The sequence below is a fragment of the Balaenoptera musculus genome, chromosome 4 (genome assembly GCF_009873245.2).
Source record: "Balaenoptera musculus isolate JJ_BM4_2016_0621 chromosome 4, mBalMus1.pri.v3, whole genome shotgun sequence".
Taxonomy (NCBI): Eukaryota; Metazoa; Chordata; class Mammalia; order Artiodactyla; family Balaenopteridae; genus Balaenoptera; species Balaenoptera musculus.
Genome location: NC_045788.1, coordinates 76,219,571 through 76,233,350, shown reverse-complemented (window position 1 = coordinate 76,233,350; position 13,780 = coordinate 76,219,571). Strand labels below are relative to the sequence as shown.

The 13,780-nt window shown below is 36.3% G+C and overlaps 1 protein-coding gene across 8 annotated transcripts in view; it reads left to right on the top strand.

Moving 5' to 3' along the window:
* The window catches only part of SEC22A (SEC22 homolog A, vesicle trafficking protein), a 75,931-nt gene that overhangs the window by 15,836 nt on the left and 46,315 nt on the right, over positions 1-13,780 (top strand). For all 8 annotated transcript variants that reach the window (XM_036851298.1, XM_036851293.1, XM_036851297.1 and 5 more), the window contains one exon: positions 12,461-12,624. In XM_036851298.1, the coding sequence (XP_036707193.1) occupies positions 12,461-12,624 (164 nt within the window). The remainder of the gene's footprint in view (positions 1-12,460; positions 12,625-13,780) is intronic.

Below are 13,780 nucleotides of genomic sequence, written 5' to 3'. Positions count from 1 at the left end.
TGGTAAGGATGAGAAAGGGTTGGATTTGGGCTGTATTTTGGGAGCAGTACCAACAAATCTTCCTAATGGATTGAAGTGGAATGTGAGGGAAAGAGAATAATCAGAGTTACCGCTAGATTTTTGGCCTAAAGAATGTCCGTAATTACTTGGATAATGGGACTGAAATGAGCAAGACTGGAGGATATGTGTTTCAGTGGTAAAAATCAAGAGTTCTGTTGGACTGTTAAGTCTGAGATGTCCATTAAACATCCAAAGGGGACTTCAGGTAGGCAGTTGGATGTATAAGTCTTAAGTTTAGTGAAGAGAAGGACAAGTGTGGAGATGTAGATTTGGAAGTCAGCTTACAGTTTATAACTAAAACCATGGGAATAGATGAGACCAAGTGGGAGAGCATACACATGAAACAGAGAACAATTAACTCGAGCAATTTGATACTGATTGTGCATACAGTGGGAAATCAGATAAGAACAGAGTCCATATGTGATGTTAAGGAGAGGGCTTCGTTACTGAGATGAGACATGAGCCATGTCCTGGAGAATTAGTAAGATTTGGCTAAGGCAGAGAGGAGGGCAATTCCAGGTGTAGAGAGGAGGCGGAAAAAGTAAAGACTGTGACTTAGCATGGTAGGTGCATTAACCTGCTTGGCCTGGTGTAGTGAATGGTGATTTAGGGATAGTTATGGGAAATGTGAGATACTTAGCGTGGGGCCAGATCCTGGATTTCCCTGCAAGTTCAGGTTGAGGGATGTCACTTTGATGATGTAATAGGTTATAGGAAACTCCTACTGCAGGACTGAGGGAAATGACTTGATAAAAAGCAGTGCTGAGACGGTAAAATAGAGGGTGAAATGGAAAGTCTGAGGAGAGGAGAGGCGTCAACTTATAATTAGGGCCTGAACTAGTAACATACAAGTGCAAATGAAAAACAAAATGCCAACCAGAAAGACGCTTCAGAAGAAGAAACGGTTGAGCCTGATAAGATAGAATACCAGAGATGAATAGAAGGAAGGGACAAAGATGACTTGGAATTGGAATTGGACAGAATGAGATCTTTGGAAAGGGTTGCTTATGGGGTGAGGGAGAAGAAGAAGACAGTGAAGCTCCATTTTGAGCATTTTAATTGAGGTTATGACAAGGTGTCCAGTTGAGGTGGGATAGAGATTTTGGAATCATTCACATAGAAATTGAAACTGTGAGGGTAGAAATGCCCACTGAGTTTCAGAGAGGCCCAGAATAGAACCTTAGAGAAGGTCCATATTTACTTGGATTACCTGGGATAATAGGTATTATCTTTAATTGGGTTTTCTGAGAGTTTTAACTAGAAAATGTGGTGGTGGTCATGGTAGTTAAAATATATCTAAAACGATGTCTCAGTGTACTTCTATTTTTTGAAGAAAAAGCCTGAAGCATTCTGATATTTAATAGGCTCTTTTAGTGCTCTGGGTGTAGTGTTCTGAGTTTCAGTTGTCGTATAGTGTTGTAGACAGATACCAGCATTACAGAAGATTGGCTTGAATGTGTATTAATTCTGGCAGATATCCTGGACTTTAAAAAAAAAAAAAAAAACTTCTTTGCAAATGTTTTTTGTTCCTCTACCTATTGTCTTAAAAGTAGAGTAGAATGTAGTAAAGTGTTAACACCCCTCCAGTGCCCAATGCTGTTTAATTGTTGTGAATTCTAGATTTTGTATTATTTATTTGCACCCCATGTTATTCCACAAAGGATGTGAGGCAATTAAAAAAAAAAATTCAAGAGTACAGGTAAGGGAATCATGTGAACGAAAAAATAAACATAGAATAATAAACTGAAGTAACATTTTTTTCTGGAGATGCAAACTATGTAGTTTGTTCATTTTTTAGAAAAGGGCTACAAACATTGTTCTGAACTTCCTTGGGACCAAAACAAAGGGGGATAATGGATCATTTATAGGATTCACAGTATCCATTGGATAAAAACGTTGCTTTTCATGTTACTGAAACCTGATATACATAAAGAGAGACAGAATTCGGATAGCATTCTTCCAGGAACCATAACAATGAGCTTTTTATGATTTTTCTTATAATATTCCTTAGTGTAAACAAATAGCATGATGCAAAAAGCAATTTATTAGTGAATTTAGGAGTGGGGTGAATCAGCAGAGGTCTAATCACCCTGATCTAAGAATACAATTTAGAAATGTCTAAAGGATTAAATAGATTACATGGCCGCCAGAACCACACATAGAAAAGCCTCTTTGTGTATTTTTGTAGACAAGTTTTAAAAAAGGATTGAATACCAGAGAATTTTCAGTTCTACTTCCTGACAAGAACCTAGATTTCATATATTTTCTATTATTGATTGGAAGTCTTGTTAGTTGGTTTCTAGTTTATTGAGGTTTTTATGCTATATGACAATAAATTCAGCCTGAAATATATAAAATTGGGAATTTATGTGTTACCTGACTTATTTAAAATTCTCATAGGACACCTCTTTTTTTTAACCACCATGAGTTTGCCAGATAAAACTCACAGATCTGCAGTAGTTGTTGTAGCACAGCATGAAGCTGGCACCAATCTGCTTTCTCAGCCGTGTTTTTAAATGCTTCTCTTTCTTTCAAAGCCCAGCTTATAGCTTGTGTCTTTTGAATCACCTTCTGCCTCATTACTACTATTTATTGGGTTGGCCAAAAAGTGCCTTCAGTTTTTTAAGTAAAAATAAAGACTCATTTTCACCAAGAACTTTATTGAACAACGTATTCACCCTTTTGTTCCACTACCTTCTGTCATTTTTTCAGGCAACTTCATAATTCCATCTTCACAAAACTTTTTATCTTTTTGAGCAAAGAACTGTTCCAGGTGCCTTTTATGGTCTTCCAGGGTATTGAAATTTTTTCCATTAAGAGAATTTTGTAAACACCTAAATAAATGGAAATCTGAAGATGCAACGTCTGGTGACTACAGCGGATGAATCAGAACTTCCCAGCCAAGCCATAACAGTTTTTGCCTGGTCATCAAAGAAACATGCGGTCTTGCGTTATCCTGATGGAAGGTTATGCGTTTTCTGTTGACTAATTCCGGACGCTTTTCGTGGAGTGCTGCTTACCGTTGGTCTAACTGGGAGCAGTACTTGTTGGAATTAATAGTTTGGTTTTCCAGAAGAAGCTCATAATAGAGGACTCCCTTCCAATTCCACCATATATATACAACATCACCTTCTTTGGATGAAGACTGGCCTTTGGTGTGGTTGGTGGCGGTTCATTTCGCTTGCCCCACGATCTCTTCCATTCCATGTTATTGTACAGTATACGCTTTTCATCACCCATCACAATTTGTTTTCAAAACAGAACGTTTTCATTATGTTTAAGTAGAGAATTGTATGCAGAGATACAGTCAAGAAAGTTTTTTTCACTTAACTTTTGTGGAACCCAAACATCAAAGTGATGGACATAACCAAGCTGGTGCAAATGCTTTTCAACACTTGATTTGGATATTTTGAGTCTGTTGGCTACCTCCTGCATGGTATAATGTTGATTATTCTCAATTAATGTGTCAATTTGATTGCTATCAACTTCAACTGGCCTACCTGACTGTGGAGCATCGTCCAGTGAGAAATCTCCAGCACAAAACTTCGCAGACTACTTTTGACGCGTTTGATCAGTCTCAGCACCTTTTCCATACGTTGCACAAATCTTCTTTTGCATTTCGGTTGCGTTTTTACCCTTCTTGAATAATAAAGCAAAATATGCTGAAAATGGTGCTCTTTTTTCTTCCATCTTCAATATTAAAATGGCTACACAAAAATTCACCAACTTTGATAAGTCTTTCTTTAAATGTACGCTGATATGACAGCTGTCACACACAACCTAACAAAATTGTTTCGAATGAAGTTAAAGACAACTAAGTGCTACTAGAGCCATCTTACGGAAAAAACCAAATGGAACTTTTGGCCAACCCAATAATTTCTTTAGTGATCTTACTCCCCTCACGGATTGCCTGTAGAACTTGACTGACTTTTTCATCGTTTTTTTCTTAATATTTTTTAAAATTTCTATATCCACTCTCTACAACTAGGTTGTAACTCATTGAGATAGTTGATGTGCCCTGGCTTATATTATTTTTGATTCCTCATCTCTTAGCATTGTGGTTTTCAAATTTGTACAGAAATTGAGGGGCTCTTTGCAGAATACCTCTGAGAAGCAAAGCTAAGTGTCTGATTATGTGCTAAATCAGATGGTACCTCACGTTAGATTCTAGTTGAATTGGTAAAGGAAGTCCAAAGTTTTAAGAAAAAAAAATAGGTAACATTTAAAATTGCGAAAATTCCTTTAATTTTCTCCCCCTATGTATTGGGAAAAAGATGAATTTCATCAGATTGTAGTAGCTGAATAATTCAGTTCAGCTAATGGAGCACATTTTGTGGAGCCTGGCTTTTGCTGGCACTATGCCTTGCATATATCATAGTAGCTGTTACATGAGGGATGGTTGTTTGTGGGGTATGTCAGGATTCTGAGTGCAATGGAGTTAAGTCTTCATTTTCTCCAATATTCTTCAACTTGACTTATTGATTGGGGGTGGGGGTGGGGGTGGGTGGATAATCCAGTTTTGTGATTTCTTTTCACATTACATAGTGATATTATAATTCTCTGTATAAAATTTTAAGGAATTCATCTGTTTTATTAGTTGAAGGATACTTAAATTGTAATAAATGTTTAATAGATAAACTTATGTTACTACTTAGGAAACAACAGTGACTAAAGCAATAATTATGAACCATATGAAAATTAAGTTGTGTCTTATGAGATCTTAAAACTTAGAGATTGGTTTTAGGTGTTTAAAAATCATAGTTGTACATTTTGATAAATGTTGAGACACTGATCTTATGAAAAGACAAACACTTTGGGAGGTCAGTCATACTCTGTTGTGAGTTCTAGTGCAAGAAGTGAAATTCCTTAGTTCTTTCACAGTAAATTCATTTGAAGTCTGATAATGGCTTTGAGCTTCATAGGTTCTCTCCTTACCTGGGGAGTCACTTTCTTCATATTTGTCCCCAGACTGCTACCTGCAGCCAGGAATGCTGTTTTAGACTTACCTGCCTTTTGGTTTTTGTTTCTGGCTTTCCTTTCACTCTTTGGTGGTATTTTCTGATTACGGGAGTAACAGCTTCAACAAGGACCCAGTTATTAAGTACCTGCAATGGCCAGGCAGTTTAGTTACTTTTCATTAAATTTTGCAACAGCTCTGTGAATGGCTTTTAAATAGAACTTTTCCCCATTGCCAAGGGCAAAAACACAACTCACACTAGCTTAAGCAAAAAAAGGGTATTGTGAAGGATAGGCCTTTTACCTAGTTGGCTGGAGCCAGGGAATCAGATGTTATCAGGAATCTTTCTCTCATTTCTCCAGTCTTTCCTTTTGCAGATAGATATTCTGCACATATTGGAAGACACTGCACAGGTAGCTCCAGGCTTACTTCATTCCAGCTGGGCAACCCCACTGCCTCCATGTTTCAAGAAAAGGACTTCAGTTGGCCTTGCTGTGTCATGGCCCATTTCTGGACTAACATTGTGGTTGGAGGGCTAAGGTACTCTTAGTTGGCCTGGCCTGGATTACATGCCCACCCGTTTGATGGGCAGCTTTATCAAAGCCATATAGAATAGGTGGTGGGGCTCCAAAGGGAAGGGGAGAAGGGACGCTGGGCAGATAGCCATTATAGTACTACCACCCCTATTTTCAGATGAGGGAACTGAGACTTAGGGGTGTAAAGAAACTTGTTCAAAGTCACAAAGCTAATAAATGGTATATCTGACATACAGTCTTTTTTTTTTTAATAAATGTATTTATTTATTTATTTATTTATGGCTGCGTTGGGTCTTCGTTGCTGAGCGCAGGCTTTCTCTAGTTGCGCCGAGCAGGGGCTACTCTCCATTGCGGTTCGCGGGCTTCTCATTGCAGTGGCTTTTCTTGTTGCAGAGCACAGGCTCTAGGCACGTGGGCTTCAGTAGTTGTGGCACGCGGCCTCAGTAGTTGTGGCTCATGGGCTCTAGAGCGCAGGCTCAGTAGTTGTGGCTCACGGGCTTAGTTGCTCTGCAGCATGTGGGATCTTCCCAGACCAGGGCTCCAACCCACATCCCCTGTATTGGCAGGCGGATTCTTAACCACTGCGCCAGCAGGGAAGCCCCATACAGCCATACAGTCTCTTTGCTTCAGCATTCACATTATTCTCTGGTAAAAGATTGAGTTACCTCCTTTTACCCTTAACCTCTTTCTTGACAGGGTGCATTCCTAATTCTCCTAATTCTTTTCATTTTATGGACAGCGAAATTAACCAGGGAAGAGAATTAAGTGAAACTACCCTCCCCCCTTTTTTGGTTGAGAAATGATGAGGAACAGAGTATGTGTGAAGTCTAAAATTGATGAGATAGCATTGTCTCATTGAAGACAAGGTGTTTGGTGGGGAGTGGGTGTGACAGGGGAATGCAACCCACCAGTAGCTACCAGACCACTTGAGGGAAGAATGTAACCTGTGTTTTGTCTCATTATTAGCATCATATCACTTTTCTACCATTTATTATGGTAAAATCCACAGCTTTTCAGCACCACGTATGTTAAATAGGCTCTTATGAACTGGTCTAGGAATCTAATTACTCTTACAATATAGTTCTGTAGGTGCAGTAAACTTCTGGACTACAACTAACAGGCAAATGAGGGACTATCTACGATTGGTTATCTGAAAAAAGTCAGGATCTTTATTCTCTGGTGTGTGAAGGTGTGAAGGTATTAGGGTTAGTGGGAAAGGGTGAATCAGGAGATTAACTCTGCAGAAAAAGAAAATGAAGGATGTCAAAGGCAAATTTTGTATCCAAGGTTTTGATGGTGTAATCACCTTTGGCTGCTTAAAATCATCTGATTCTCCTTTAGCTTACTGTTATAAGTTGCTATCACTTGGCATATTACATATTAATACATATTTTCTTATTTAATGAGGTTTAAATTAGTGACTAAAATGGGTCTTTTATTTATGGGATAATGTATTTAGCTCTTCACCATTGGAGGGTAATTGAAGGTTGGCTACCTAAGAGAGAAATAAGTGAGAAAATACGAAGTTCCTGGTAGAATGCTGCTCATGGCAGACACTCAGTGTTACTGAGTTCTCTTTCTGGTTCTTATCACCTTACTGTCCTACTGATGGCGAAGTCTTGTTTTCACCTTGTTTCTCATCAGATGTATTTGGTGATAATAAATTCATAAGGTATACTGACTTTCATAACATCAAACCCTTTTTTTTTTTGAGATATGGAGCTGTGTTTTATTTTTTGAAAAATCCCCCCATATTTTTAAGCAAGAAATAATACATCTTTATACAAATAATTTCCGCATGCCAGGATAGATTGAAAGAGTTAATGTACTTGCAGAACACTATTAAGAGGCCATCAAACCCTTTTTTATATTTAAAAGTGTAAACGCTTTATTTTAGGGAATGGAGTTCAGTATGGAAGGTTCCCTTTCGAAAATAAAATTTTTCTTATGCTTAGCAATTTTAAGAGTAGATTAGAGATTTCATGTCCTACTGGAGAACTTTTCTTCACCCAGGAAAGCTATTTACTGGGTAAATATGACTACAAAGGATAAGCAGATTTCCTGTGTGCAATGATACAGTAGCAGAATGAAAACTATATGTAATACAAATATTATTGCTGTTTCAATTTATAAATAGTTTGCTGTATACTTTGTCATTTGGCATGCTAAAAAATTCAGTTTTGTTTCTTTAATCTTGTTTTGTATATCGTTTTAAGTGTATTCCCAGTACCTAATTGTAGGCGCCTGGCAGGCAGGGACTTGGTCTTTGACATCAGAACCTATAGAGTAGAATGCTGGACATATGCTAGGTGCTCTATTATTTGCTGTGGGGAAGATCATCGTTTTCACTTATTATTTAGTTTGGTACAGCAAGCCATCAAGTCCTAATAATGTCGGTGTTTAATTGGTGATGTCTAAAATTTTTTTGATGTTTCATAAATAAAATTAGATACCAGGAAAAGTTTAACGTCTTAAACCACTTATTCGTTTTGTTGGACTTTAGGAATCGCTTGAGGTATGGCCTGCTTGGATACATGATAAAATTAGCTTTTAAACAAAGTGATTGAAAGAGGTAAATCCTTCTTACCTGGAGTTTGAACTTCCACCAGCTTTACCTGTTCAAGACACACTTGATCTTGGAAGGCCCTAAAGAAGTTCCTAGTGTGTGTGCTGTGGAGAGGAACCAAAGATGTAATGAGGTTGGATAAATTCCTTGGCCAGAAGAAAGGCAGTAGCTATAGAGATCAAATCCCATTGGTCCCAAAGCACAGAAGTGGAAGGAAATAAAAAAGAAAAAGGAAATTAGAGCAAAGTAGGAAGAAAACAATGGCAATTTAAGAATTGTGCTCAAGGTGGAGAAAAGAAGACTTCTTGTTGTTGTGGGATTAGTAATGACAGTGATAAAAGGAAAGCAGACATACTTGTTAGACCTTTATAACCATCTGGAGGTACTCACTGCAGAGGTGAGTAATTCTACATGGTCCCTGAGAACAGCCCTGTGTTTTAAGTAGGGGGATGTTGAAGACTCAGTGATCTGAACTCAAGCCTTCTGGTAACACTGACCTGGAAGAGCAGGTGAAGTTCTACTCTCTTCTGTCATTTGTCAAGTATTTATTGATCTTCTTCTTTGTGTAGATACCACTGAGCTGTGCAATTATCTGTGCACAATATACTAAACAAATTAGGTATAAATGAGTAAATGAATGATGCCTTCTATGCACTCATTTATTTACTAATTTACTGAGCACTTATTGTGTACTAGACATAATATTCTGGATGCTAAGAATACAGTGGTGAACCATAAAGAAATCATCCCTGCTCTCATGGAGCATAGATATTAGTGAGAGAGACATTACAACAAACATACAAATATATAAGTACGAGCTGGGTTAGTTACATGAAGAAAAATAACAGGTGCTTTGTTTACAATAAAGTAAGAATGAAATTAGATAAAATATGTAATACATTTAGCAAAGGGCCTAGTTCATACTAAGTGGTCAGTAAACCGTACCTGCTACTGTTACTATTACTACTACTTATTTTCTTCCTCCTCATCAAGGCAGAAGGATAACAGCCAGATTGTCTATAACAAGTGAACTAAATGAACCTGATGGACAGGCTAAAGGCTGCACAAACTGGCATGCCTCTAGTGACGTTAGACTATTTCATGTGAGTAGTCCTCAGTGCGATGGTAGGAGTCTTTCAGTTTGTCCCAGTGATATGAAAAAGCAGAACTTTTGATAACAAAGGTAAATCGACAGAGCTGTATGTACTTTTGGAAAACTGGCTTTGCATTTCAAATAAAGACAGCATTGTAAAGGTAAATTCACTATGAAAAGTCATAATACTATAGAATATAGCGTTTTCAGAGAATATCATGCATTTATAGAAAAATAAAGACTTTGGAATAAAGACTTTCTGAAAACGTTAACATACAATCTTAAAAACATAGGATTTTTTTTTTTTTAATTTCACAATAAATTCTCCAGTTAGATTGAGCGCAAGCAAGAAAAACCATTTGGGATAAACTCACGTAGGTGTCTGTGGTTCACTCTTATTAATATGGAAGTTCAGTAAAACCCTGTTATAGCACAAAAGATGGAGTCTAAAAGCGTCAGTCATCTTATTGAAGGACAGTGAAATAACTCCTAGCTAGCCACTTAGAAGTTCCAAGCGTGTAGAAGCCAGTTACCAATTGTGTTTTATCCCAATTCAAGTTATTGTAAGATATATTTGAATGCTAATGACATGTCAAAGAATTTTGATAATGACAGTGAAGATTATTTTGGAAAGGGAAAAGTACTTGGGAAAATCATACTTTGATTTTTTATTTAGTTGTCAGTTTTGTAGGAAAATACAGTATGTTATGGCTAAACTTTTTTGACTGTGACCCATAAGAAGAGATGCATTTTACTTTGTGACCATTACTTAACATACAAATAGGATAAACAAAAGTTTTATGAAGCAATAAACATTCCGGTATTTTCTGTTATATTCTATTTCCATTTTTAAGAAAATGCTGTGTGTAATTCACTAAACTAATTTTATCATCTACTAGTGGGTCACAACTTGCAGGTGGAAAAACATTGCATGAAATGACTATGTGTTAACCTGGAATTCCTTTCTGAAGTTCCACTTATTCCAGAAGCATAAGATCAGCACAATTTCACTAGTAGTATATCCCACACCGTTAATAATAGACGATTAATAGGTGCCAACCCCTCATCATGTGACTGCCTTGGATGGTCTTTTAAGAAAGAAAGATATATGTACATTTGCTTGCATATGCATAAACTCTCACTGGAAGGATACATACGAAATTAATAATAACATGAGTTGCCAGAGGGACAGAGAACTGGCTATCTGTGAGCAGAGGGGGGAATAAGACTTCAAGTATAGTATCTCCTTTCATTTTTCATTCTTTTAAAATTTGAGTCATGTGAATATATTTATTTTAAAAGTTAAATTAAAAATAATAAATAAATTCTGCTACTACAGTATTAGAGAAAAGAGGGGAGAGGGGGACTCCAACATGGATCAGGGTTTGGCAGTAAAAATTGCTGTGATAGATTAGCAGTGTCTGGCATGGGAGTGGGAGTTACAGCCTGTATGCTCTGTTTGCTCCCCTTGATCTAGACCAGAGCTATGTTGGTAGTACCATGAAAGAATGTTTAAGTGACTCGTTAAAAAGGGTTAATTTTTGTCCCATACTCTGCTTGTTACAGGGGAGTGTATACTTTATTTTAGAAAGTTTTTTTTTCAATAGAAGATGGTTAATTTAAACATTTTTGTTTTTAATTTTTAACTTGTTATTTAGAAATACTTTCAAACTTTCAGAGAAGTTGTACAAATAAGAAAATTACAAATAATACTTGTTCCCAGACTCACCTTTTGTTAACATTTTACCCCGTTTGCTTTATTGTTTTATCTGTCTACCTATCTATCTGTCTGATTTATTTTTGTCTGAACCATTTGAGAGAAACTTACAAATACCATGCCCCTTTATTCCTAACTACTTCAAAGTGTATTTTCTAAGATTAGGGATATTCTCTTACTTAACTATAGTACAGTTATCAGGTCTATTAAATTTAATATTGATACCATACTTTCACCTAAACTACTGTACTGCCTGTTTTCCGTTTTTGTCAGTTGACCCAGGAATATCCTTTACAGCATTTTTTCCCCCTCTCTGGCACAGGATCCAGACTAGGGTTAGGTATTACATTTAGTTGTGTCTCTTTAGCCTCCTGTGATCAGAAATATTTCCAAAGCCTTTATTTCTTTGTTTACAACATTGAGGTTTTTAAAGAATACAGCACCCCCATCCCTCTTTAAAGAAAATAGAATGTTGATTATTCTGATGTTCCTTCATGATGTTCCTAGATTCAGACTGTGCATTCTTAGCCAGAATACTACATAGTTGACATGTCTTACTGAGGCACAGGAAGCCCATCTTCCCCTCATTAGTGATGTTAGAGTACTTGGTCAAGGTGTTGTCTAGTTTCTACTGTATAATAAATACAGTAGAATTCCCTTACAGCCAATAAACAATCCATGGGAAGACATTGTAAAGCCATGCAAAATTTCCTGTTCCTCACCAAAATATCCACCTAGATTTAGCATCCATTGATTATACTTGCTTGATCCAATTTTTACTCTGTGGGTTGCAAACTGCTGATTTTTCCAGTCCTAGCACTGTCTCCACATTTAGCAGGTGTCACTCAGCATTCTGCTGTGAGCAAGGGTCTTCCTCTCTTCCCTTTTGTTTGTTGTTATGAACTCTTAAATTCTCTTCTTTTCCCCTAATGATTCATAATTCATTATTATGTGAGTAGAGGATTTGATTCTGGGGTCAGTGGATGACTTTAGGAGGTCAGTAATCACCTGTGTGCCAAGTTCTGGGTTGTTTCTGGGGAGAGTGTCCATAACTTTCATCAGAACCTCTAAAAAGTTCTTGATTCAAACAGTGTTAAGTTCCACTAGGTTGAAGGGTTGAAATGTTAAGCTATCTGTTACCCTTATCTGTTTGAAGAGTCTTTCTTGATTTCTACCGCAAGTGATAAGTAACTGAAGTTTTAGAATCATAGTATGTGTTCCTCTCTAGATACATTCCACTTTTTTTAAAATTAATTTTTATTGGAATATAGTTGATTTACAATGTTGTGTTAGTTTCTGCTATACGGCAAAGTGAATACATTCCACTTTTTTGTCTATTGTTTTTAAATTACAACTGAAACTAGTATCATATTTTGGTTCCTTTAATTTTTTTTGCTGAAATATGTAATAAATGTTAATATTGTCATTGCCTCTGTAGCAGCAGTTTATGGTGTATAGAGCCAGTCTTCTGAAGTAACGCATTACCTTGATTTAATTTGAAATTTTAAATCCAATGTTTTTTACACTGTAGTTTTATTAGCTCTATGGGAGTGAGCTACATGATGTTGTGCACTGAAAATTACCCAAATGTTCTGGCCTTCTCTTTCCTGGATGAGCTTCAGAAGGAGTTCATTACTACTTATAACATGATGAAGACAAATACTGCTGTCAGACCATACTGTTTCATTGAATTTGGTAAGGGCCTGATTTTTTTTTTCCTTTTCATTATCCTGTCTCCATTCAGTCGTAAATGATTTTTCATCTAATACTGAGGGGCAGAGGGAAAACTCAGAAAATTCTGCTAGCTTGCTTTTGACAGAATAATTTGACAAATGGTCTATAAATTATGGCAACTTCTTCATTTAGGTGCCTATTAAAAAAATTCTGTTTGAGCTGTGTAGAGGATCATGATGATTGGTTCAAAGAGTTAATTCCAGAGGATAATTTTTCAGTGAGAAATTTATAAGCTAGAGGTTCTGAGTTTTGTGTTCATGTGATAGTATTTTTAGGCTGCTTAATGTAGAACAGAAGTTGGCAGACATTTGTTGGAAAGGACTAGATAGTACAATTTTAGGTTTTAAGGATCATTTGGTCACTGTCACAGCTACTCAGCCCTTGCTATTATAGCTTGAAAACAGCCATAGGCAATACATAAATGAATGAGTATAGTTATATTCTAATAACATTTTATTCACACGCAAAAAAATCAACAGGCTAGATTTGGCCTATAGACATTAGTTTGCTTGACTCCTGATGTAGAAGAGGGAAAAAAAGTAAATTCAAGGTGTAAATAGTGAAAATAAAATTGGAAGAAATTTAGGAAATGTCTTTTATTGTTTTCATTAAATTTATTCTTTAAAACATCTGTTCCAATGGTGTAAGCAATAAATAAGAAAACAGATTTATATGAACATGCAATTTAAAGTGTATGTTTTAATGTAATTAATTTATATAATGTAATGTAATGTAATGTAATTACAACTGGTAAATACTGACAGACTTAATATTTTGTGAGATCTGAATCCCTATAAAAATGAAGACTTTGGTTTAAATTTAAAGGAAGCTGTTTTTAGTTTTTTTGTAGAAGCTCAAAGTAATTCCTTGAAGCGGATATAGTAGTAGAAATATTCTCACAGTCATGTAATATTAAATCCTTAGTATATTTATAATTATTAATTTCTAAAGTATAATTTCTAGTGAGAAAAATTGATGATGCCATGATATATTAACCATAAACATAAATAATATTAGGACATTCCATGACAGATTGAACAGTTTGGGATAGCAAATTAAACCGTTTATCGCAAAATTTACTGTCCATAAACATAAACATCACACTTTCAAATGATTT